Here is a 26412-nt window from a genome sequence, read left to right as displayed (position 1 = left end):
TAACCTTTAAAGCCGTTAGCAGTAGTAGTTAGTGGGAGGAGGCAGCAATCCCCCTGACCTACTTTCACCCACATCACTGCTTCATACAGGGAGGTGGAAGGGTAAGGAAGAGACAGTGGTGAGGTCAGGGTGGTGCAAATGCACTGGAGAAGAAAATCTGTCAGCCTTGCACCTCCCTCTCTACCTTCCGGTAATCAGCAATAAAATGTGCAACAGGAAGTCATGTGAATGTCACCAATTGCTACTGCTTAACAGCGGGCTTGGAAGAACACCTTCTCCTATATATTTCCACCAAGGCTTTAAGATCTTCATCTGATGCCTTTCTCCAGGTTCCCTTGCCTAATGTGGTAATGCAGCTATCTACCAGGGAGAGATCTTTTTCAGTGTTGGCACTTAAAATATGCAATGCTCTCCCCGGAGACACTTGTCTAGTGCCTATACTGTTGTCTTTTTAGGCACCAGGTGAAGTCCTTCCTGTTCCTCCCAGTCCTTACAATAGCCTTTTAATGATAGTTTTGGATCTTGTGGTTTTGTGCTGATGCAGACTTCTCAGCTGTTGTTCTATACTGTTTTAAATATTTTGTATTGCTGGGATTTTGTATTGTTTTATTGATAAACTTTGTATGCTGATTTTCCCCAGGTAGCATACCATCAGGTGGGTAGTAGCACTGCCTAGTGTCCAAAGGTAGGAATGAATGAGTCAGGTCTTCGGCTGCTCCTTCTGGCTTGACCCCACTTCATTCCTGCCTTTTGTCCTGGGGGATCCTTCAGCCTTAGCTGCCTTTCAGTGAGTCTGTTCTGTGTTGTGGCTGTATCTTTTCTTTCTTCTTTTGTTGTGTTTGTTCTTTTTAGTTATATATTTGGGGAGGAAAGGGGGGGCTTTATTCTTTCATTCCCTTTTCTGGGGGGCTCTCTTCCCTGGGCAGCTAGGGCCTTTTTCAGTCCCTGCCTAGCCTTCCTTTGGAGCTTGTGGCTCCAGCTACCATCATCCCTGGAGCTCGCAGCAGCAGCTCCCTCTCCTGGCTTTCCCATCCTTTGGAGCTTGCAGTTGCACCTCTGATCGTCCCTGGAGCTCGCAGCGATGGCTCCTGGCCTTGCTCGTCCTAGCCTTGCCGTTCCCATCCTTAGGAGCTTGTGGTGGCGGCTCCCATCATCCCAGGAGCCGTAGCAGCAGCTCCTTCTCCTGCCTGCCTGTCCTTCTCTGCAGCGGTGGCAGCTCCCATGTAAATTCAGAGCTGTGGCTCCCACCTTGTCCACCCTGCCTGTTGCACGGCAGCAGTTCCGCTCCCTTGCGTTCCTCTCCTGTCCCACGGACAGCTTCATTTCATTCAAGGCCAGTGGACAGCTACCAAGCAATGTCTCAGCATAAACTTGCTGGAGTTGCGAGCAGTGTGTCTGGCTCTCCTCTTTTTTCATCAAACGCTGCATCTGACCAACATTCTCATTTGGACCGACAATGTCAGTGGGAAAACACATTTGAACCGTCAGGGGGCACATGGTCGAGGGCCCTCCAGGCAGAGTCAGCTCTCATTTTCAATTGGACCAAACGTCACCTTCATTCCTTGAGAGCAGAGCATCTCAGTGGCGACCTCAATATCGCAGCAGACTGGCTCAGCAGAAAACAGGTTCTTCTCCTGTGCAGGTGGGTAGCTAGCTCCACCTAGCAGTTGAAGGCAAAACAGCACTGTTGAAATTTATTTGCAGGTCCATTCCTGGTCTGTGCCTGTTCCTGCCTCAGTTCTCTTTTGTCTTCACTTCTTCTCAGTGGTGGCCCCCAAATTACGGAATGATCTTGGTGGCGAGGTGCGCCTGGCACCGTTATCTTTTTGGCGCCAGGTCAAGACTTTCCTCTTCTCCCAGGCATTTTAGCATGTGTTTTAAATTGTTTTTATATTGTTTTAAATATTAAAATTGTATTTTAAATTGTTTTTAAAATATGTGTTTTTAATTGTATATTTGTTTTAATGTTTTTGATTGCTGTAAACCGGCCAGAGAGCTTCGGCTATGGGGCGGTATACAAGTGCAATAAATAAATAAACAAACACAGTTGGACTCTGTCTGCCTCCGTTGGTTCAGGCCTGTATTGTTTCTTGTGTGCTGTTTTCGTGTTATTTCAGTGATTGGTGTTTTCCTTTACTGTTTGTTCTGTCTTTTGTTCTAACCTTTCCCTTCCAGTTTTTTTTAAAAGAAAGACTTTGTGTTCCTTCCCCTGGAAGTTTGTTTCATGGCAAGGAGCCGCCAGCGCCTCCCCCAGTACCGGGAGCCTTCGGCCTCTCCAGGCCCCCCCTCCCTTCCCCACCAACATCGATACCGTCTATTGGGTGTAAGCTGCAGAGGCAGCCGCCTTAACATCTGCGGCTGCCTTCCTGCAGGAGGCAGCATCCCCAGCCCATGCCGAGGCTTTTTGTGCCCTTTGCCAATGTCCAGCCCTTTTTTCCCGTGCTTCAGCAGTAGAGGGAAGCGACAGACGGGCGCCATTGTCTCCCGCAACCTGCAACCGCCGTTTCCCCCCCAGTCAGAGAACCAGTGAGGAGGACGGCTACAGCTGATGGTGGGATCTGCATTTTGCCCCTGCCAGCCGCCACGTTAACAGCCTTCTAGGAGGGCAGCGGTGATCTTCTCGGGGGGGGCACACATATTTTCCAGCCGCAGTTTCCACAGGCCCCTTTTTACCCCCATAAGCCCGCAGTGTGTTGCTCCCATGGGGAAAGCAACCCGCAAAACGGAGAACCCCTCAAAGAGGATGAAGCCACTCCCCCCCCACCTGCAGCAGATGCAGCGTTGGTGCCCTTTTCCAGCCAGGTCACAGGGCAGTCACATACTTCGGGGGATCAGTCAGGAACAGCGGTAGCCTGCCCCTCTACCATCGGGCACAATGTGGCTGAGGCACAAGTTATGGTGGGCAGGGTGGCTATGGAAGGCAGGGCACCTGTTACCAATAAGTTGACTAGTAGAGACGGGCAAGGCCCTGTTCAACAGGCAAGGACCCAGAGGGACCTGGAATCCCTATCTGACGAGGAAGGCAGTCAGCCTCACCCTCCTTTGGACACTTATTTTTTCCACCACCTCCTCTCCTGAAGCCTTCACAGGCACAGATCCAGTGCCTGCAAGGGGAAGAGGACCATCACCGCCCAGGGAGGGAGAGCCATCTGCCTGCTTGTGCTGCTGCTGCTGCTGCTGCTTGGCCAACATCTCTGCTCTCTCCTTCTTGGGCTCCTGCTCTGCACGTGGGCACCTTGCAGGACCAGGCTCCAGGTACTCAGCCAGCTGTGCCTGATACTGTTCCACCTGTCCCTTCTCTGGAGGGGATATATAAGCCGGCTGGCTGAGGGGGCTTGGGAGATCCAGTGCCTGCAAGGGAAGAGGACCATCACCGCCCAGGGAGGGAGAGCCATCTGCCTGCTTTGCTGCTGCTGCTTTGCTGGCGTCTCTGCTCTCTCCTTCTTGGGCTCCTGCTCTGCACTTGGGCACCTTGCAGGACCAGGCCCCAGGTGGCGTTTTACGTGGGAAGAAGAACGGTCTTAGAGCTGGCGTTTGGGCGCACAGAATACGGGACTGTGTCTTCTGTGTGGGTTTGAAGTGGATGAATGGGTGTTATATGAGTGTATGTTGTGAGTGAATGTGTATTTTTATGTATATGCATTTTTTGTATTTATAGTTTATCATGTGCCTCGGGAAGAGATTTTATCATCAAGAGGGGAGACCTGAGGGGGCCCCAATTGCCGTAGTGACAGGTAGAGGGAGGTATGGTGATATGAGAGGGACATGCCAGGTAAGGAGAACGCGGCCCAGACATGTAGTGGCTGTGCCGCGATCTGGTCCTTCTCATACCCGCAGGGTTATTGGTTGTCCTATCAGCCAACTCTCAGATCTCCAGTTGCTGCTTTTTAATGCCAGATCGGTACATAATAAAACCTTCCTCGTCCATGATTTGATTGTGGACGAGGTGGCCGATCTGGCATGTATAACCGAGACCTGGGTGGGCGAACAGGGAGGAGTTAGTCTGTCCCAGCTCTGCCCACCGGGGTATCTGGTTCAGCATCATGGTAGATCTGAGGGTCGGGGAGGGGGGGTTGCTGTGGTCTATAAGAGTTCCATCTCACTCACCAAGCACCATGTCCATGCAATCGCTGGTCTGGAGTGCTTGCACCTTGTGCTGGGCCAGAGGGACAGACTGGGAATCCTTTTGGTGTACCGCCCACCTTGCTGCCCAATGGCTTCCCTAACTGAGCTGACGGAAGTGGTCTCGGAGATACTGTTGAGATCCCCCAGACTATTAGTACTGGGAGATCTCAACATTCATGCTGAGGCTACTTTGTCTGGGGCAGCTCAGGACTTCATGGCTGCCATGACAACCATGGGGCTGTCTCAATATGTTAGTGCCCCAACACATACATCGGGGCATACTCTTGACCTGGTCTTTGCTACTGGACATGGGGATAGTGATCTGGATGTGGGGAGTTTTACATCTCTCCCGTTGTCATGGACAGATCATTGCTTGCTGAAGTTTAGACTTTCAGTAGCCTTTTCCCTCTGCAAGGGTGGGGGACCTATTAAATTGGTCCGCCCCCGGAGACTAATGAATTCTGAAGGTTTTCAAAAGGCTCTGGGGGTTTTTCCGGCTGATAAGACTGGCGCTCCTGTCGAAGCCCTGGTCGATCTGTGGAATACAGAGATGACCCGGGCTGTTGACACGATCGCTCCTGCGCGCCCTCTCCTATGTAGAGCTCATACAGCTCCTTGGTATACTCCGGAGCTGAGAGCGATGAAACAAGACAGGAGGCGGCTTGAGCGGAGATGGAGACGAACTCCCGACGAATGCAATTATGAGCTGGTTCGTGCTTCTACTAAGCTCTATGTAGGAGCGGTGAGGGCGGCAAAAAAACAACATTTTGCCACCACTATTCAGTCATCTCTCTCACGCCCACGGGAGCTTTTTAAAGTGGTTCGTGGCCTACTTCATCCAGGCCTACAAGACACGGCAGATACATCGGTAGCTCGATGTAATAAATTTGCTGAACACTTCCAGCATAAGATCTCATGCATTCGCCGGGACTTAGACTCCTATTTAATAGCAGTTAATCCTACTGAGGTGTCCAGAGCACAGTCTTGTCATGTTTTGTTGGATGAGTTTCAGTTCGTTCAGCTCTAGGACGTGGACAAGGTGCTTGGACAGGTTCGTGCGACCACTTCGGTACTGGATCCTTGCCCCTCTTGGCTAATTAAAACTAGCAAGGAAGGAACAGTTGGCTGGGCCAAGGAAGTGATTAATGCCTCTTTACGAGAGGGAGTGGTCCCTGGCTGTCTGAAAGAGGCGGCAGTGAGACCACTCCTGAAAAAACCTTCCTTGGACCCAGAGGATGTCAGCAGCTACAGACCAGTAGCCAATGTTCCGTTCCTGGGCAAGATCCTGGAACGTGTGGTTGCTGACCAGCTCCAGGCGCTATTGGATGAAACCGATTATCTAGATCCATTTCAATCGGGGTTCAGGCCTGGTTTTGGCACTGAGACTGCCTTGGTCGCCCTGTTTGATGACCTATGTCGGGAGAGAGACAGAGGGAGTGTAACTCTGTTGATTCTCCTTGACCTCTCAGCGGCTTTTGATACCATTGACCATGGTATCCTTCTGGAGAGGCTTGCGGAATTGGGAGTTGGAGGCACTGCTTGGCAGTGGTTCCGCTCCTACTTAGCGGGTCGTCTCCAGAAGATAGTGCTTGGGGAACATTGCTCGACACCGTGGGTTCTCCAATGTGGGGTTCCGCAGGGTTCGGTTCTGTCTCCCATGCTTTTTAACATTTATATGAAGCCGCTGGGGGCGGTCATCAGGAGTTTTGGAGTGCGTTGTCATCAGTATGCTGATGACACGCAGCTCTACTTCTCCTTTACATCTTCTTCAGGTGAGGCAGTCGGCGTGCTGAACCGTTGCCTGGCTGCGACAATGGACTGGATGAGAACTAACAAACTGGGACTCAATCCTGACAAGACTGAGATGCTGTTGGTGGATGGTTTCTCTGATCGGATGGTGGATATATACCCTGTCCTGGATGGGGTTACACTCCCCCTAAAGGAACAGGTGCGTAGTCTGGGAGTCATCTTAGACTCTTCCCTCACACTTGAGGCTCATGTAGCCTCGGTGGCCCGGAATGCGTTCTACCAACTTCGGTTGGTAGCCCAGCTACGTCCCTATCTGAGTAAGGAGGACCTCTCATCAGTGGTACATGCTATGGTAACCTCGCGTTTGGACTACTGCAATGCGCTTTACGTAGGGCTACCTTTGAAGACGATTCGGAAGCTACAGATAGTGCAAAATGCGGCAGCCAGACTGCTAACAAGAACTAAGCGGTCTGAGCATATAACACCTGTGCTAGCCCGTTTGCACTGGCTTCCAATATGCTTCCGGGCCAGATTCAAAGTGTTGGTACTTACCTATAAAGCCTTATACAGTGCGGGACCACGATATCTGTCGGAACGCCTCTCCCGATATGAACCGGCCCGTACACTACGGTCTACTACGAAGGCCCTCCTCCGGGTTCCGACTCATAGGGAAGCCCGGAGAGTGGTGACAAGATCTAGGGCCTTCTCAGTGGTGGCCCCCGAACTATGGAATGGTCTTCCCGAGGAGGTGCGCCTGGCGCCGACACTATCATCTTTTCGGCGCTAGGTTAAAACCTTTCTCTTCTCTGAGGCATTTTAATTCCTGTTAATTGTAAATTATTATATTTTGATTTTAGACTGTACAGTTTTGTGTACAGTTTTGTGTTATTTTTATTGTATTTTTAATGTTCACCGCCCAGAGAGCTGTTGCTAGTCGGGCGGTATATAAGCTTAATAAAATAAAATAAAATAAATAAATCTTGGAAGAACCAATCCTTGTGCAACAGATCCAGGGGGGGAAGGCTCCAGTCCATGCCAGAATAGGGGAACGGGATAGATGTATTATACCCATCCCCTGTTCCGGGTCTGTCCAGAACCAGATGAAAACTAGGGGATGCAAGGTTCCGACCGACCTTCGACTGCTTTTGTGTAATGCCAGGTCTGTGGCGCAAAAAACTTCGCTCATCCATGACATGATCTTGGATGAGCGGGCAGACCTGGCATGTATTACGGAGACTTGGTTGGACGAGGCCTCTGCTCCCATTCTTGAGGCCATGTGTCCACCAGGTTTCCGTTACGCATAGCAGCCGAGGGTGGGGAGGCGGGGAGGGGGTGTGGCAGTCATCTATCGAGAGTCCTTGGTTTTTGCCAGACCTCCTCTCCATAGGACTCAATTTGTTGATTGTATGTACTGGAGGTTGGGCCCGAAGGGCAGTTTGGGGATCCTGCTAGTGTACCGCCCACCCCGCTGCACAGCAGATTCCCTGGCGAGGTGCTGGAGGTGGTCTCGGCTGTACGGGCTTTGTCCCCAGACTTGATAGTGCTGGGTGACTTCAGTGTGCATGCTGAGAACACTCTCACTGGAGCCCCTTGGGATTTCCTGGAAACCATGACTTCCTGGGAACTGCACCTTAGTAGTATTGGGCCCACCCATGTAGCCGGTCATGCTCTCGACCTTGTGTTTGTCCTGGGAGAGGAGAGAAGTGTTCTGAAGTTGGGAGTGGTTTATTCCACCCCCGTGTCATGGTCAGACCACTACCTGGTAAACATAGACTTCTCAATGCCGCGCCCCCTCTGCAGGGGTGAAGGACCTATTAGAATGGTCCGCCCCAGGCGCCTGATGGATCCGGATGGATTCCTGACTGCGCTAGGGGAATTGGAACCTGTGGAAGGTCGCCCGGTCGAAACCCTGGTGAGGGAGTGGAATGATGAGATCACCAGGGCATTAGACTGCGTGGCTCCGAAACGTCCTCTCCCCGTGAATAGAACTCAGCACCGTGGTATACACCACGGTTGCGTACTCTGAGACAGGAGGTGAGACGACTAGAATGCCGGTGGCGGAAATCCTGCTCCGAAGATGTCCGGACACAGGTTAGAGCAGCAGTAGCTGCCTACCAAGTGGCAATAAAGGCAGGAAAGAAGGCTTTCTTTGCTGCCTCTATTGCATCTGCGGAGTGCTGTCCCAGGAGGCTGTTCCAGGTGGTTCCAAGCCTGGTCAGTCCAGTTGCTCAGGAACCCTTGGAACAGTCAAAGGCCTCCTGTGACATATTGGCAAAGCACTTCGCCGATAAAATCGAACACCTGCGGAGCTCGATCCCATGCGCCGTGGATACAGTAAGTGAACCAGAGTTGGCCAGTTGCATGCCGGTAAGTTGGGATCGGTTTCAGCTTCTCCCTTCTGAGGATGTGGACAAGGTGCTTTCAACTGTGAAGCCTACCACTTGTCTAACTGATCCTTGCCCATTGTGGCTCCTTATGAGCTGCAGAGAGAAATTGGGCAAGGGGATTAAAGCGGTAGTAAACTTATCCTTGAAAGAGGGTGTGATGCCATCAGCCTTCAAGGAGGCAATTGTAAAGCCCATCTTAAAGAAGCCCTCCTTGGATCCCCAAGTCTTTAATAACTTTCGCCCAATTTCGAATCTACCATTCCTGGGCAAGGTCATTGAGCGAGTGGTGGCCAACCAGTTGTCGTCACACTTGGATGAAATGGATTACTTGGATCCATACCAATCGGGTTTCAGGACTGGTCACGGAACTGAAACAGCCTTGGTCGCTCTGGTAGATGATTTGAGGAGGGCATTAGATAGGGGAGAATTCACCTTTCTTGTCCTCCTCGATCTCTTGGCAGCTTTTGATACTGTCGACCACAGTATCCTTTTGCATCGCCTGGAGGGATTGGGAATTGGAGGCACTGTATTACAGTGGTTCCGTTCCTTTCTCTCCGACAGGTACCAACAGGTAGCATTGGGAGAGGAGGTTTCAGACCCTTGGCCTCTCAATTGTGGTGTACCACAGGGCTCTATCCTCTCTCCCATGCTATTTAATATTTATATGAAGCCGCTGGAGACAATCATTAGGAGATTTGGGCTGCAGTGTCACCAATATGCGGATGACACTCAGCTCTATCTCTCGTTTAAATCTTTACCAGAGTTGGCTGTGGAGACCTTGTCCAGGTGCCTGGAATCTGTGAGTGGATGGATGGGAAGGAACAAGCTGAAGTTGAACCCCGATAAGACCAAGGTGCTACTCGTGGGGGATAAGAGAAGGTTGGGAGATGTTGACCTGAAGTTCAGTGGGGTGAGTTTACCCCTGAAGGACCAGGTCTGCAGCCTTGGGGTTGTACTTGATTCCAGGCTGTCCATGGAGGCTCAGATTTCGGCAGTGAGCCGGGCAGCCTGGTATCAACTACACCTCATACGAAGGCTGCAACCCTACCTTCCTGTTCATCAGCTCCCACTGGTGGTACACGCCCTGGTCACCTCTCGATTAGATTACTGTAATGCGCTCTACGTGGGGTTACCCTTGAAAACGGTCCGGAAACTACAACTCATACAAAACGCGGTGGCTCGACTACTTACGAATAGTCGCCGCCGGGATCACATCACACCAGTGTTATTCGATCTACACTGGCTTCCAGTTGTTTTCCGGGCCCAATTCAAGGTGTTGGTATTAACCTTTAAATCCCTATACAGTCTCGGCCCAGTTTATCTAACGGAGCGCCTTCAACGCCACCAATTATGCCGCCCGACAAGATCAGCCACACAGGGCCTTCTCTCAATCCCGCCGACAAAAACAGCTAGATTGGCAGGAACTAGAGAGAGGGCTTTCTCAGTGGCGGCCCCCACCCTTTGGAACTCCCTCCCACAAGATCTACGGCACGCCTCTTCCCTAAATGTATTCCGTAAAGCGTTAAAGACCTGGCTCTTTCAACAGGCCTTTGGGATTTCCGGGGAGGGTTAACTGTTATAACTGATATGCCTCCTACCCTGCACTAGTATTGTTATCGCTCCTGTATCGCTGGACTGTTCATATATTGTATTATTGTATTTTACTGTATGGTGTTTAACCTTTGCATGTACGTCGCCTAGAGTGGCCATCGGCCAGATAGGCGACACATAAATTAAATTTTATTATTTATTATTATTATTACTCTCAAGCTCAGCCTATTCAGTTACACCTCTCAGCTCACTCAATTCAACAACTGAAGGATTCCCTCTTAATGGATCTGGCTAGAGATTTGTCCTCTCCATCTATTCCTCGAGTACTTCCACAAGAAGTATCAGCGCCCTCACCCTCTCAGGCTCCATCTGGATGACAGCCTTCGCAGGGCCTGCCTACAAGCCACTCAGTTGCAACTCCGTTTCTTCCACCTAAGCGCATCTCCGGATTCCTGCGCCATGGCTCAGGGCAGGCACCTTCAGCCCCCAGAACAGACACCTCTTGACCCAGAAAGCAAGTTAATGATCTTGGATGAAGAGGAATGGAGTGGGGAGTCAGAATCTTAAGAGATTTCATCCACTAGGATATTTCAGGAGCCGCATTTCCTTCCCCTACTATGCAAAGCAATGGAAGCCCTTACTCTCACTTCAGCAGAGAATCCTCCTGCACCCTCTACATTGAGGGTCTCAGCGGTGTGTCCAGATCCGAAACCTAAATCTAGAGTGTTGAAGCTCCCTTCTCTTCTCCCAAAGGTGCCCAAGTCGGAGTTTGACATCCCCAATTCAAGAAGTTGGTCTCAATAGCAAACAAATATTATACGCTGGAACAGCCTATCATGGACCAGCTGAAAGTCCCACTCATAGACGCGCCCATTGTGAATTTGCTGAATCCTTCTTTGAATCCAAAGGACTCAGATGACATCTTAAGGATACCACTGAGTGCAAAATGGATCAGGGGCTTAGAAGGGTGGACTCTCAATCAGGGCAGTGGCAGCCTCCTCAGTTTTTGCTCGAGCCTCCCTCCTCTGGTTGGAAGACCTCCTGGACGGCCCACAGCAAGACGCGGCCCGGGTACACAAGTCTCTGCTGAAGGTCTCTTGGGCAGTTACCTTCATGGCAGATGCATCCATAGATGCTATGCAGTTTGTAGCAAGGTCATTGGTGGCAGGTGTCTTCACGTGAAGAACCCCTTGGCTGCATCATTGGGAGGCAGACCCTACAGCCCATTCAAATCTTGCCTCAGAGACTTATGTGGGAGGCAAGTTGTTGGGGGATGACTCCCTAGCTAATGTTTTCAAGACTAAGGAAAAGAAAATTTCAATGTCGTCCTCCAGGAAAAGGGATGACAGAAAGTCCTTTCATCACTCATTCCACCCATATCAGTTGTCTCAGTCCTTTCGAGGCTCAAGACCGTATGAAAGACCAAAGGATGCCCGCTCCAGCTGTCCATTCTGGAACAGACAATGCAACCAACCTAAATCTCAACGACACTTTCACAGTCGTTTGGGATTTGGGTCCCAGTCACGGGGAAATAAACATCAGTTCTGACGCTTCCATCTCGCCAGTGGGGGGTCGTCTCCAACGCTTTGCTCACCAGTGGAAGGACACTTCTTCAGATCAATGGGTCGTTCTCACCCTTCAGTATGGCCTACGGTTGGAGTTCACTTCCACCTCTCCAGCGAGATTCTCAGTTTCTCCACTCAAGAGGGAAACAGTTTTGCAGGTGGTCTCCCATCCTATACAAATTACAGCTATAGAGAAAGTCCTGACAGGGGAGAGGTTTGGGGGAAATTACTCTCTGTTCTTCACCGTCATGAAAATAGATGGATCGTTCAGGGCGGTACTAGAGTCTAAATAGATACTTAAAATACCGCAAGTTTCGCATTGTCACCTTATTTTCAATCAAGAACGCCCTAAGGAAGGGGGACTTTCTCTCATCAATCAACTTGAAGGAGGCCTACCTTCACATTCCAATCGTCCCACCTCACAGGTGATACCTTCAGTTCGCCATGGGGCAAGACCATTATCAATTCAGGGCTATGCCATTTGGCCCCCAGGGCATTCATGGAGATCGTGGTTGGCTTGGTGGCACATCTCAGGACACAGGGAATTCATCTCTTCCCTTAGAACATAAGAAGAGCCTGCTGGATCAGGCCAGTGGCCCATCTCATCCAGCATCCTGTTCTCACAGTGGCCAACCAGGTGCCTGGGGGAAGCCCACAAGCAGGACCTGAGTGCAAGAACACTCTCCCCTCCTGAGGCTTCCGGCAACTGGTTTTCAGAAGCATACTGCCTCTGACTAGGGTGGCAGAGCACAGCCATCACGGCTAGTAGCCATTGATAGCCCTGTCCTCCATGAATTTGTCTAATCTTCTTTTAAAGCCATCCAAGCTGGTGGCCATTACTGCATCTTGTGGGAGCAAATTCCATAGTTTAACTATGCGCTGAGTAAAGAAGTACTTCCTTTTGTCTGTCCTGAATCTTCCAACATTCAGCTTCTTTGAATGTCCCCGAGTTCTTGTATTATGAGAGAGGGAGAAGAACTTTTCTCTATTCACTTTCTCAATGCCATGCATAATTTTATACACTTCTATCATGTCTCCTCTGACCCACCTTTTCTCTAAACTAAAAAGCCCCAAATGCTGCAACCTTTCCTCGTAAGGGAGTCACTCCATCCCCTTGATCATTCTGGTTGTCCTCTTCTGAACCTTTTCCAATTCTATAATATCCTTTTTGAGATGAGGCAACCAGAACTGTACACAGTATTCCAAATGCGGCCGCACCATAGATTTATACAACGGCATTATGATATCGGCTGTTTTATTTTCAATACCTTTCCTAATTATCGCTAGCATGGAATTTGCCTTTTTCACAGCTGCCGCACACTGGGTCGACATTTTCATCATGCTGTCCACTACAACCCCCAGGTCTCTCTCCTGGTCGGTCACCGCCAGTTCAGACCCCATGAGCGTATATGTGAAATTAGGATTTTTTGCTCCAATATGCATAATTTTACACTTGTTTATATTGAATTGCATTTGCCATTTTTCTGCCCATTCACTCAGTTTGGAGAGGTCTTTTTGAAGCTCTTCGCAATCCCTTTTTGTTTTAACAACCCTGAACAATTTAGTGTCGTCAGCAAACTTGGCCACTTCACTGCTCACTCCTAATTCTAGGTCATTAATGAACAAGTTGAAAAGTACAGGTCCCAATACCGATCCCTGAGGGACTCCACTTTCTACAGCCCTCCATTGGGAGAACTGTCCATTTATTCCTACTCTCTGCTTTCTGCTTCTTAACCAATCCCTTATCCACAAGAGAACCTCTCCTCTTATTCCATGACTGCTAAGCTTCCTCAGAAGTCTTTGGTGAGGTACCTTGTCAAACGCTTTTTGAAAGTCTAAGTACACTATGTCCACTGGATCACCTCTATCTATATGCTTGCTGACACTCTCAAAGAATTCTAGTAGGTTACTGAGACAGGACTTTCCCTTGCAGAAGCCATGCTTGCTCTGCTTCAGCAAGGCTTGTTCTTCTATGTGCTTAGTTAATCTGGCTTTAATAATACTTTCTACCAGTTTCCCAGGGACAGAGGTTAAGCTAACTGGCCTGTAATTTCCGGGATCCCCTCTGGATCCCTTTTTGAAGATTGGCGTTACATTTGCCACTTTCCAGTCCTCAGGCACGGAGGAGGACCCGAGGGACAAGTTACATATTTTAGTTAGCAGATCAGCAATTTCACCTTTGAGTTCTTTGAGAACTCTCGGGTGGATGCCATCCGGGCCCGGTGATTTGTCAGTTTTTATATTGTCCATTAAGCCTAGAACTTCCTCTCTCATTACCACTATTTGTCTCAGTTCCTCAGAATCCCTTCCTGCAAATGTTAGTTCAGGTTCAGGGATCTGCCCTATATCTTCCACTGTGAAGACAGATGCAAAGAATTCATTTAGCTTCTCTGCAATCTCCTTATCGTTCTTTAGTACACCTTTGACTCCCTTATCATCCAAGGGTCCAATCGCCTCCCTAGATGGTCTCCTGCTTTGAATGTATTTATAGAATTTTTTGTTGTTGGTTTTTATGTTCTTAGCAATGTGCTCCTCAAATTCTTTTTTAGCATCCCTTATTGTCTTCTTGCATTTCTTTTGCCAGAGTTTGTGTTCTTTTTTATTTTCTTCATTCGGACAAGACTTCCATTTTCTGAAGGAAGACTTTTTGCCTCTAACAGCTTCCTTGACTTTGCTCGTTAACCATGCTGGCATCTTCTTGGCCCTGGCGGTACCTTTTCTGATCTGCGGTATGCACTCCAGTTGAGCTTCTAATATAGTGTTTTTAAACAACTTCCAAGCATTTTCGAGTGATGTGACCCTCTGGACTTTGTTTTTCAGCTTTCTTTTTACCAGTCCCCTCATTTTTGTGAAGTTTCTCAGCAATTGGCCATTTACATGTATGTTTAATTTAATAGCACTATGGTCACTGCTCCCAATCGGTTCAACAACACTTACATCTCGCAGCAGGTCCCGGTCCCCACTGAGGATTAAGTCCAGGGTTGCCGCCCCTCTGGTCAGTTCCATGACCAACTGGTCTAGGGAATAGTCATTTAGAATATCTAGTAATTTTGCTTCTTTGTCATGACTGGAACACATATGCGGCCAGTCTATGTCCGGGTAGTTGAAGTCACCCATTACTACCACATTTCCTAGTTTGGATGCTTCCTCAATTTCATATCTCATCGCAAGGTCTCCCTGAGCATTTTGATCAAGGGGACGATAGATCGTTCCCAGAACTAAATCCCTCCTGGGGCATGGTATCACTACCCACAACGATTCTGTAGAGGAGTCCACCTCTTTTGGGGTTTCCAGCTTGCTGGATTCAATGCCTTCTTTCACGTATAGAGCGACTCCACCACCAATACGTCCTTCCCTGTCCTTCCGATATAGTTTATATCCAGGGATAACCGTATCCCACTGGTTTCCTCCATTCCACCAGGTCTCCGTTATGCTCACTATATCAATGCTTTCCTCTAAGACCAAGCACTCCAGTTCTCCCATCTTGGTTCGGAGGCTCCTAGCATTGGCGTACAGGCACTTGTAAGCAGTGTCTCTCTTCAAGTGTCTTTGGCACTTGTGGTTTGGCCTGTGGTAATTTTGCCCTTTTGAATTTATATCCTGTGCCCCTGCTCTCACAATGCCTACTTCTAGGCCTACCCCTTTTACAATTTCATCATTTCTTTGGTCTTTATCCCAGGGGGGAGGTTTATTCCGAACCGGACCTTTCTCAGCTCCTGTCGGGTTTCCCCCCTCAGTCAGTTTAAAAGCTGCTCTGCCACCTTTTTAATTTTAAGTGCCAGCAGTCTGGTTCCATTCTGGTTCAAGTGGAGCCCGTCCCTTTTGTACAGGCCCGGCTTGTCCCAAAATGTTCCCCAGTGCCTAACAAATCCAAACCCTTCCGCCAGACACCATCGTCTCATCCACGCATTGAGACTGCGAAGCTGGGCCTGTCTGGCTGGTCCTGCTCGTGGGACCGGTAGCATTTCAGAGAAAGCCACCTTGGAGGTCCTGGCTTTCAGCATCCTACCTAGGAACCTAAATTTTGCTTCCAGGACCTCACGGCTGCATTTCCCCATGTCGTTGGTGCCAATGTGCCAACGTGTCCCTTACTTGGACAACTTTGTGATCCGCTTCCCATCATTGCACAAGGCCTGGGAGGACCTCCATGTCACCTTGGCCTGTCTAAAGAACCACAGCTTCCTGATCAACGGATCCAAGAGTTACCTTTTTCCGTCTCAACGCATAATACATCTGGGAGTGACTATAGACTCACAGAAGGGCCTCTTAAGGTTGTCCCAAGAAAGAATAAACAAGGTATACAAAGCAACGTCGAATGTCCTGTCTTCCAACTCAGCAGATCTAATGGGATTAGCAGCGCTTCTAGGATTGATGGTTTCCACATTCCAAACTACACCATGGGCATGGCATCATTCCCGCACACTTCAGTGGGCACTCCTACCATTCCAAAGTGACATAGCATCCAGACACCATAGCAGAGTAGCTCTGTCGCCATGGGTCCAGCAGTTGCTGTTGTGGTGGACTCAAGAACCCAACCTGTTAAGAGGCATTCCATTCCAGGATCCCCCTTGGACCCTGATCACGTCAGATGCCAGCCTATCAGGGTGGGGAGCCATCTGTGAAGGTCAGATGATTCAAGGCACATGGTTGTCACAGGAATCCATACTGCCAATCAAACTTCGAGCAATTCGTCTGGCCCTCAGACATTTTGCAGAGGGCTGACGGTTAGGAGCTGTGCTCATCAGAACAGACAACGTGTCGGCCAAATCTTATTTAAACCGTCAAGGGGGCACACGGTCCCACCTTCTCCAGAAGGAAGCCTCTCTCATCTTCTAGTGGGCGGAGAAGCATGTGGACTCTATAGTGGTAGAATACCTCAAGGGGGAGGGTGACAGCCAAGCAGACTTGCTCACTCGAGAGAAACTGAATCAGGGAGAATGGATGTTTCACCCGGGGGTCTTTCAACAGATAGCGGCACATTTTGGCCGAATTCAAGTGGACTTGTTTGCCACCAGCTGCAATGGCAGGTAAGGAGATTCTTCTCCAGGTATGCGACGCCAGACATGGAGGGGATAGATGCCTTGACATCTCAGTGGCCTCCAGGCAGGCTGTATGCCTTCCTTCCACTACCAATTATTCCCAGGGTGATCCAAAACTTCGTGCCGAGAGGGCAGCAGTTCTGCAAGTTGCTCCCTGGTGGCCAAGGAGACCTTGATTTCTGGATCTCATCAAACTGTCGGTGGAACCCCCATGGCAAATTCCAGTAAGGTAGGACCTGCTTTCTCAAGAGCAGCTTCTTCATCCAGACCCAAAGTGGTTGGTGCTTCATGTATGGAATTTGAATGGAAGCGACTCTTAAAGAAAGGCATTTCCCCACAAGTGCTGGAAACCATAATGGCTTCTAGATACCCATCCACAATCAGAATATACGAAGGCACATGGAAGGCCTTCTCATCCTGGTCACAGAAAAAAGGAATTTTTCCTCAGAGAGCGGGTATTAATGAAATCTTTCCTGCAAGATGACTTATCATTGGGCCTCAGACCTAACACCCTGAGGCATCAGGTTTCAGCCTTATCGTCAGTACTCTTCAGATCTCCGGACAATCCACTCGGATCTCATCCTTTCACCAAACATATCCTCAGGGGAGCAACAATATCAGCACCGCCTACTGTTCATCCCTACCCAACCTGGGATCTGTACAAAGTGTTAACAGCCCTTCAAAGACCTCCATTTGAGTCAAGTTTCTCTCCATCTGCTATCCTTTAAGGTCTTGTTTCTTGTGGCCATTACTTCGGCCCATAGAGTGTCTGAGCTGAATGGCCTATCTGTCCATAATTTTTTTGTCTGTTTCATAAGGATAGAGTCCCTTCATTTCGTCCCAAAGTACTGTCTACCTTCCATTGCCAACAGGAACTAGTATTGCCATCCTTCTGTCCTAATCCTGTCCATCCCTCAGAGAAGGCCTGACACTCTCTGGATGTGAGTAGAGCCCTTAAAGTTTATATTTCCAAGACAAAGGCAATTTGGAAAACAGATAATTTGTTTGTTTCCTTTCACCCAGCATCTCTGGGGAATAAGGTGTCCACTTCTACACTAGCCAGGTGGATTAAGGTATGCATTTCTTAGGCATATGCCTGTTGAGCCCCAGCTACCCCAAGCGCATCAGGCAGAGTGGACAGAGAAGGACAAGATTTCTGAGAGCTTTGAGGGAGGGGGAAGCATTAGCAACCCTCCAGTCCCTCTGGACAGTCCCCCAGGTGATCTAGACCCCGCTCCACCTGAAGGTGCCTTGCCACCTGCAGGCACTCCACCAGAGCCGTTGGGGAGTGATCTTGCGTGCGTGCCAACTCCAACCCCCCAGGACTCCCCGTCTGGACCTTCAGACGTTTCCCTGCCAGCTTGCTCCCCGCCTCCTGAAGTCGAGCTGGCACCTAGTGAGCCTGTACTGTCTGATGAGCAGGTGGAGGCTTGCCCCATGCGAGACAACGCAAGAAGCGGGACAGTCAGAGGGTGGAACCACACAGGAGTCAGAGATTACAAACGAAGACCTTCCCTACTTAAGGCAGCACCCCCCTGGTTGAGATGCTGAGTCAACTTATTCCACACGCTGCAGAGAATGCTTAGTTAGCATAGTTAGCATCAGTAGTGAGTCAGTCTACTTAGGTCTATGAAACGCACTGCTTTTGATGTAACCATGACTCTAATAAAGCAAGAATTATTGCCAGTCTCGCCTCTGTCTCCTGTGTCGGGCTCTGGGCTTCTCTAAAACTAGCCCGGCCAGCTGGGATAGTGGCTCACTCCACAAGAGCGGCAGCCACATCAGCGGCCTTTTCTCACAATGCCTCTCTAATAGAGATTTGTAGGGCAATGACATGGGCCACGCCCAGTACCTTCATTAAAATGTAAATGTGCTGCCTTCAAGTCGATTCTGACTTATGGCGACCCCAAGAATAAGGTTTTCATGGTAAGCAGTATTCACGGGTTTACCATTGCCTTCCTCTGAGGCTGAGAGGCAGTGACTGGCCCAAGGTCACCCACCTATGCTTCGGCTGAGGCAGCCTTTGGGAGGAGAGTGCTACAGCACGTCCTCTCAGTCCAATAGTAGCCGCAGTCCAGTGATTTTCCCACCCTACATGGGTCCGCTTTGGTATGTCCCACCTGATATCATCTTTTACATGCACAGGAGAAGAGACATTTAGTCTTGCCGTGAAATTGGTCTTCTCTGTGCATGTCAAAAGATGATATCAGGGCTGCTCCCTAGGAGGACTGGGCTGCCATTATACGCACAAGTAGGCCTTTGGCAGAGAGTGTATGAGTACTGTCTTGTCTCTATTAGTGTGTTTCTATCCTGTCTTACTCGATTATGGGCTTGTCATTGAGAACTGAGACAGGAATAGGCACAGACCAGGAATGGACCTGCAGAAAAACTTCAACAGTGCTCTTCTGCCTTCAGCCGCTAGGTGGAGCTAGCTACCCACCTGATAACATCTTTTGGCATGCACAAAGAAGACCGATTTCATGGTAAGACCAACTGTCTCTTCCTTAGGAGTGGAAACTGTATCCCAGGGTATTCCTTCAGCTGCACCATTGATTCGGTCCTTTTACAGTAGATCTCTTCACCTCTACTCAGAATGCTGAGCTTCCAGGATTCTTTGTCCGATATCAGCAGGGTGCCAAAACGATCAACATGTTCTCAACTACTTGGCCAAAAGGGATACTCTATGCCTTTCCTCCAGTTCCTCTGCTAGGATGCATGATCAGGAAGATTCATCGGAAGTGTGCTCAAATTGTTTTCCTGGCTCCCTATTGGCTGTGCAGGCTATGGTTTTCAAATCTACTGGCTCTCGTAACCCAGGAACTGTGGCATCTACCATCGTGGCCCAACCTGCTATCTCAGAGTCCAGTTTGTCACCTGGACCCTGAATGGCTGAGTCTGAGAGCCTGGGTGTTGAGCAGAATCACTTGAGGCGTTTGGGATTTCTAAGGACGTTATATAGCTACCATCTTGGCCTCTAAAAGGCCTTCCACAGTCCATATATATTAAGCCACGTGGTCAGCCTTTGCTGCATGGTGTTTGAAACATCAAGTCCGTCCTTCCAGGGCTGTTAATTGCCTACTTCAATTTCTCCAGGCAGGTCTCTCGATGAGACTGAAGCCCAATACTCTGCACAGGCAGGCCTCAGCCGTCTCATCCATATTGTCTGCGCGATTGGATCATTCTTCCCTCAGAACATACCCCCTAGTCAAGCTTTTCCTGAGGGGGGGCTTGTCTCCTGTCCCCACCAGTAGCTCATCAATTTCCCTCTTGGAGCCTTCCAAAGGTCCTTCAGGCATTGCAGCATCTCCCTTTAAACCTCTCAAGTCTGCATCCATATGTTTGCTCTTGTACAAAGTCCTCTTTCTTTTGTCAGTTACTTAGCCCGGAGGGTATCGGATTGTCCATTGCCCGTCATCTCTGCGTCTTCCATAAGGACTCTGTGTTGTTGCATCCAGATCCTACCTTTTGACCTAAACTTTCTTCACTGTAGTCAAGATATCATCTTGCCTTCCTTTTGTCCTCGGCCAACTCATCCCCTCGATAAGTCCTGGATGTATGTCGAGCCCTGAAGGTCTACCTGGCTAGGATCCAAAACATTCATCTATCTGAGTGTCTTTTTGTCTCGTTTCATCTGAGGACCTTGGGCAAGAAGGTCACCAGCTCAATGCTGTCCCGTTGGCTGCGAGCCTGCTTTAGTCTGGCCTATGAGTCTCTTTGGATACCGGTGCCTCCAAACATCACAGCCTTCACAACCAACACACCCATTGCAGATATTTCTAAGGCGGCTGTGTCAGCCACACCAAATTCCTTTATTAGACACTATAAGGGAGATCATTATGCTTTGGCAGATGCCTCATTTGGTAGGTGAGTTCTACAACAGGTACTATCTTCCTCTTAGGCTGCCCAGGCCTACCCTACTGGGACTGCTTTGGTACATCCCACCTGATGGGAAAACGGATCATTGGTCTCACCTGAAAGGTGGTTTTCCAAGGTATCATACTGTCAGGGCCCTCCCTGTTGAGGGGGAGCTGCCTACGTATACTGGAGATAATTTTTGTTATTGTTTAATAACTCTTCCACTTGTTTCAATTTGATACAGTTTGTTTTACATTACAATTACTGCATGAGTTATGAGTTAAGTTACTGCTAAGGCTGTTCTTTACTGTTCTATCGTTTGTACATTTTTCCTGTTTGGAGTCAAGATGTGTATTATTATATTTGCTGCTCCTTATATTATTGTCTGGCTGAGAGTTTCTTGTCTGAAAAGATGTCCAGATCCAGTTTACAGTTTGTCTGGAATGGAATGGGTTCAAGCCGGAAGGAGTAGCTGAAATCTTGACTCGTACATTCCTGCCTTTGGACACTAGGCGGCGCTACTTCCCATCTGATGGTATGATACCTGGGAAAACCACCTTTCAAGTGAGACCAGTGGTGCATTTTGAATTTATTAGACTTTGAACCCCTAGAGGACACAGTTGGACATGCAGTATAACTAATATTTTTTTTCTCCTTTTCAAATCTTAACAGCAAAAAGAACATAAAGAAACAACGAATGAAAATTTTATACAATGTTGTTCTTGAGGCACGAGAGCCCAGCACTGGTCGAAGACTCTGTGAGCTGTTTATGGTGAAACCTTCCAAAAAAGATTATCCAGACTATTACAAAATCATCTTGGAGCCAATGGATTTAAAAATAATAGAGCATAACATCCGCAGCGACAAGTACTCTGGGGAGGAAGCTATGATAGAAGATATGAGGTTAATGTTTCGAAATGCAAGACATTATAATGAAGAAGGCTCACAGGTACATCCATTGGAAAGATTAGGCTAGATTTATACAGCTGTCACTCATGCTTTCCTTTGCTTACGCTGACATTTCATTAACTGAACTTCATAGCATTTTCCCCCTCCTAAAAGTATGAGCCATGCAATTTCTTTATGGCAGTTTGTATGTATGCTACATGCTTACCTTTTACAATATGTTCATATTCACATGTGAAAGAGCAGAAATGAGCCTCCAAATTCAATAAGTTCTTACACTGGCTTGGGGTGGCAAAGAATATGATATAATGTTTATCATTACCAACATGAGTCCTTGAGATGGAGTGGATGAGGAGTCCAGAGAAATAGCTTTACATATTTTGCAAAGCATCAATTAGTGATTTCCAAATAGTGGGTTGTAGACAATTTGTGTGTAGTTTTGCTAGGATGCTAAGCAATTAATATTTTGAAAATAGAACACCAGGAGCTAACACAGTCACTTTTTATACTGGTGAATATAGTTCTAGGATGTAGCATGCCAGAAATTGCCTCTCCCGACCTTGCCTGCAGCTCTATTTGGATAGGGTGGCAGTTTGAGCCTGCAGTCTGTCAGTTCCTTAAACCTTAACATAAGGAGTAATTCTTGGAGTCATAAACCTGTCCCAAAGGCTCATTATATATTCAGGAGTGCTGTGTATTTATGGAGTCCCTTCTGTCCAAGGGCAGAGATGGCTCTGATCCCATATTTTATTTGTCCAGGCATAGAACATCCCCTGCTGTTGCTGTGAATATGGTAGCCCTTTCTAAGTATGGTCTTAGGAGCAGGTTAACAAGAATACAAAGGATACTTCCTCAGTCTTAATTGGAACAAAGTTTAAGCCTTAATAGCCATTTGTTGTTGTTGTTTATAAATATTTTCATGATGAATAGGTATACAATGATGCTCATATCTTGGAGAAGATTCTTAAAGAAAAGAGGAAAGAGCTGGGACCTCTACTTGAAGATGATGAGGTTGCTTCCCCTAAATTGAAATTAAGTAAGGAATTCTTGTAAATTCCCATGCCTGATAAATATAAAATGTTAATAGATGGCAGTCTTACTGAAATGAGTTGTTTGCAACATTTTATCTGAAATTCAGACCGGATTTACCAAAGTATTTTTTCTTTTTAAAATACAATTTTGTGACTGTCCTGAACAGAAGTGCCTCAAAACATTAGTGCTAAGTAATAAAAGAAATCTTTTACAAACGAGAACACAGTCTAATTTGGATAGAACTGTTAAACCAGTGTGCTGTATTCTGCAATAATCTGTAACATGGAAAATTGTAAAAGATGAAATGCTTTTAGATTGAGGGAACAGCATGAGAAGTTAGAATACATTTTCCATGTACATCTCTTGCAACATAACTTCCTTCTTTTTCTCCCCAGTTTCGAGCATGGTAATGGGCCGTATGATATTAATAGATGTAAAGTACTTTGTGGCCCTCAAGCAAAAGATCCTGCAGAAATATCTGGGAGTCCTCTTTAAAAAACACCACCACCAAAACATAAGTAGTAATTCAGCAGTGGCCCTTATGTGGGAAGACTACGTAGAGAAGCACTGGTTTTGATTTTGTATAGGAAGATTTTAATTTTGTATCTTGCACATGTGAGACCCAAGTCATTATGTTTGATTCTTGCAGTGCTGGAGGATCACATGGGCAATTATTTATTTTTGTGGGCTTTTTATTTCATTTGCAACTCTTTGTATCCTGTTAGCGTGTTAGTGATAGCTTTGCTTTAAAAGATGAGTTGTATATCAAAGAGAAAAGAACAGAAAATGCATGAGATTGTATGTATTGCTGAATATAAAATTGTAACAACAGTAATAAGCATAGAAGCACCCAGCACCCGTGGAACTTAAGTACTATATATCATTATCACCATTAACTGCTTACGATTGGTAGACCCTGTTAGCTGCTGGTTGTTGTTGCTAACATCTTACATGGTTTTGCTGTGTGAGAATTTTATGCTGAGATTTGAAACTGCTTTAAATAAATGGTGAATGTTTTACACAGAAATGTTCTTGTGCTGAAATGTATAGTTATTGGCCATGATCCAGGGTCTCCGATCTATCCATGGAACAATGTGTATACAGAGGCATCAGCATTCGTTTCTAATGCCTCTGTGTAAGTGTATCATAGGGAATCTCAAGATGCACCGAGACCAATTCTCTTCGTTAAACCCCTGATGTTTTTAGGAGTGTGGCTTTTGATTTTGACATAACTAATAAGAATGGGTTTATCCCATTGCTTGGGGGAACCTGCAGCTTGGCCTTCTGTCATGTGACCCTCCAGAAGCTGTGGGCCCACTCTTGCTCTCTGGATTCCCTCTGCGAATCTTCTTCCACAGTGTGTGTGTGTGTGTGTGTGTGTGAGAGAGAGAGAGAGAGAGAGAGAGAGAGAGAGGAGTTTTGACATTCTGGTATCACTGTGAAAAAAAATATAGAGAAAGCACACGTCATGAGAAGGAGCTATGATGTGAAAAATCTCACCAAATTGGATGTGTCTAATGTTGAACATGTACTCAGATCAGTATTTCAGTAATTGAAGTTACAAGAACGTTGGCTTTTCGAATCTAGCTTACAATTATGTCTGTCTAGGTAGAAAAACTGGCATCTCCCCTAAAAAATCAAAATACATGACTCCCATGCAACAGAAGCTTAATGAAGTATATGAAGCAGTGAAGAACTATACAGATAAGCGAGGTAGAAGGCTCAGTGCTATTTTCTTGCGACTTCCATCTCGATCAGAGCTTCCTGACTACTACTTGACCATTAAAAAGCCAGTTGATATGGAGAAGATCAGAAGTCATATGATGGCCAACAAGTATCAGGACATTGATGCCATGGTTGAAGATTTTGTAATGATGTTCAATAATGCCTGCACTTACAATGAGCCAGAATCCTTGATTTACAAAGATGCTCTGGTGCTACATAAAGTTTTGCTAGAGACTAGAAGAGACATAGAAGGAGATGAAGATTCTCATGTCCCAAATGTAACGCTGCTGATCCAGGAACTTATACATAATCTTTTTGTCTCTGTAATGAGTCATCAGGATGATGAGGGCAGGTGCTACAGTGACTCCTTAGCTGAAATTCCTGCTGTTGATCCTAATTTCCCAAGCAAACCACCCCTGACGTTTGATATTATACGAAAGAATGTAGAAAATAACCGCTACAGGAGACTGGATTTGTTCCAAGAGCATATGTTCGAAGTGCTGGAACGAGCACGGAGAATGAACCGGTAAGTAAACCTTTACCTTTATCAAGCTCTGTCTTTACAATTTGGCTGATTTGAGATTCCTAGAGGACTCAAAGATTAACAGGTTGCTTCCTTCCTGCATCAGAGTTTTGCTTTTCTGGGTAAAATTACAATAGCTTTCCTCCTAAAAGGAAGAATTGTATGCTCCTGAAGCAGTGCTTAACTTACAGCAATGTCTAAATTTAATTTTGGATCATCTTCAATATTAACCTACCTTAAACAAGCATGCTTATTTTTTTAAGAAAAATATTTGGACTGCTAGTATTATAAGAAATATTTCATGTTTCCAAAACTTGATGAAGAGTAATACATCAAAGATGTATGATTAGCTTTTGTTGGTATCTTTAATTTTAGATGCATTTTCAGGTGCCTCAGTTATCCTCAAACAGGCACATTCATTAAGATGTTACAATATGTAAATGTGTTTTTAATTGTTTAAAATATAGTTGATCATCTAACATATTAATCACTCAATAGCACTTCAAATTTTAGACAAATGTAAAAAATGAAACTGACGCAACAGCATGAGAACTGCAGGTTTTGAGATGGCATATCAAGACTTTGGCCAACTCTACATGTTGTGATCTTAGGCCAATTAAATCATTGTTTATTGTCCTGAGTTGTGTGCCCGTGCACTTCCTCCTTGCCTTTCCCTCCTCTAGTGTGTCCAGCTTCTGAACTTCTATCTTGGCTTATTAAACCACAGTTTTCCATGACATCCAAACCAGGACCAGGAAAAAAAAATCATGATATATTCATGCTTCAACTACAATTAAATTGCGTATGTTGTCATTTTACATAGTTGTTCTTTTCTTTAAAGGACGGACTCAGAGATTTATGAGGATGCAGTAGAACTTCAGCAGTTCTTTATCAAAATCCGTGATGAACTCTGCAAGAATGGTGAAATCCTATTGTCACCAGCCCTCAGCTACACCACCAAACATCTTCACAATGATGTAGAAAAAGAGAAGAAGGAAAAACTGCCAAAGGAAATGGAAGAGGACAAACTCAAAAGAGAAGAAGAGAAGAGAGGTAATGGTACTTAAAACAGTTGTACATTGTCACTTTTCTTCTGGCCTATACTCAGTGAAAGGAGAGACAGGTAAACCTTATCCAGCATTATCGGTATTGCTTAAGAGGATGGCCAATAAGAGAATAAACTGGTGAATGAACTGATTTGTACACTCCTGTTTGCCTTCACGCTCTCTGACAGAAGGCATAGAAATGCATTTCAACATACCAAATATAAATCATACTGAAAATAAAAGTTTCCAATTTGCCCTTCTGTGACTTCTTCCCCAGTAAGATACAATTGGATGCAGAATATTACCCAGCCAGAGAGTCAGCAGCAAGATTTTTGAGCAGATACTGAATGATGACAGATTTAATGCTGTTTGTTTAACAGTCTCCTTTCCTGAATGTAGGCATTAATCCCTCTGCTTCTCCAAACTGGTTTTGACAAACAAGGAAAGGGTATTGCGTCAACTTTGATCACCTGCTTTTCATTTATTTATTGCATTTATATCCCACCTTTCTTCTAGGAAGCTCAAGGTGACATACATAGTTCTCCCCTCCATTTTATCCTCACAACAACCTTGTGAGGTAGGTTAGGCTGAGAGACTGCAACTGGCCCAGGGTCACCCGGTGAGCTTCATGGTTGAGTGGGAATTTGAACCCTGGTCTCCCAGGTCACAGTTCAGTGCTCGAACCACTTTGCTTCTCTGGCTCTTCAGACAACTGCTCTGTGTTGCTGAGCCACATGTCAATGAAACTAAGCCCTGCTGCCTTAAGCTCAGACTTGGTTTTCCAACTACCTTTCCTACACTGAGCCAAATATATGAACAATTAAACATGCAAAAAAAGTAGAATACAGAGTACTAAGGCTCAGTCCACACGTGTAGTGGACTTGTGTGCCCCCCCCCATATAAGAACCT

At 46.9% G+C, this 26412-nt stretch overlaps 1 protein-coding gene across 5 annotated transcripts in view; it reads left to right on the top strand.

Moving 5' to 3' along the window:
* Positions 1-26412, top strand: part of PBRM1 (polybromo 1) — a 109333-nt gene that overhangs the window by 43589 nt on the left and 39332 nt on the right. For 4 of the 5 annotated variants that reach the window (XM_061617987.1, XM_061617986.1, XM_061617988.1 and 1 more), the window contains exons 15-18: positions 20944-21220; positions 22108-22213; positions 23818-24460; positions 25299-25510. In XM_061617987.1, the coding sequence (XP_061473971.1) occupies positions 20944-21220; positions 22108-22213; positions 23818-24460; positions 25299-25510 (1238 nt within the window). Of the gene's footprint in view, positions 1-20943; positions 21221-22107; positions 22214-22604; positions 23219-23817; positions 24461-25298; positions 25511-26412 lie in introns of those variants that run through there. The other variant, XM_061617989.1, reaches the window with a different exon arrangement.

The sequence above is a fragment of the Rhineura floridana genome, chromosome 3 (assembly GCF_030035675.1).
Source record: "Rhineura floridana isolate rRhiFlo1 chromosome 3, rRhiFlo1.hap2, whole genome shotgun sequence".
Classification (NCBI taxonomy): Eukaryota; Metazoa; Chordata; class Lepidosauria; order Squamata; family Rhineuridae; genus Rhineura; species Rhineura floridana.
The sequence above is the reverse complement of the archived record's forward strand: the minus strand, read 5'-3'. Positions and strand labels throughout refer to the sequence as shown.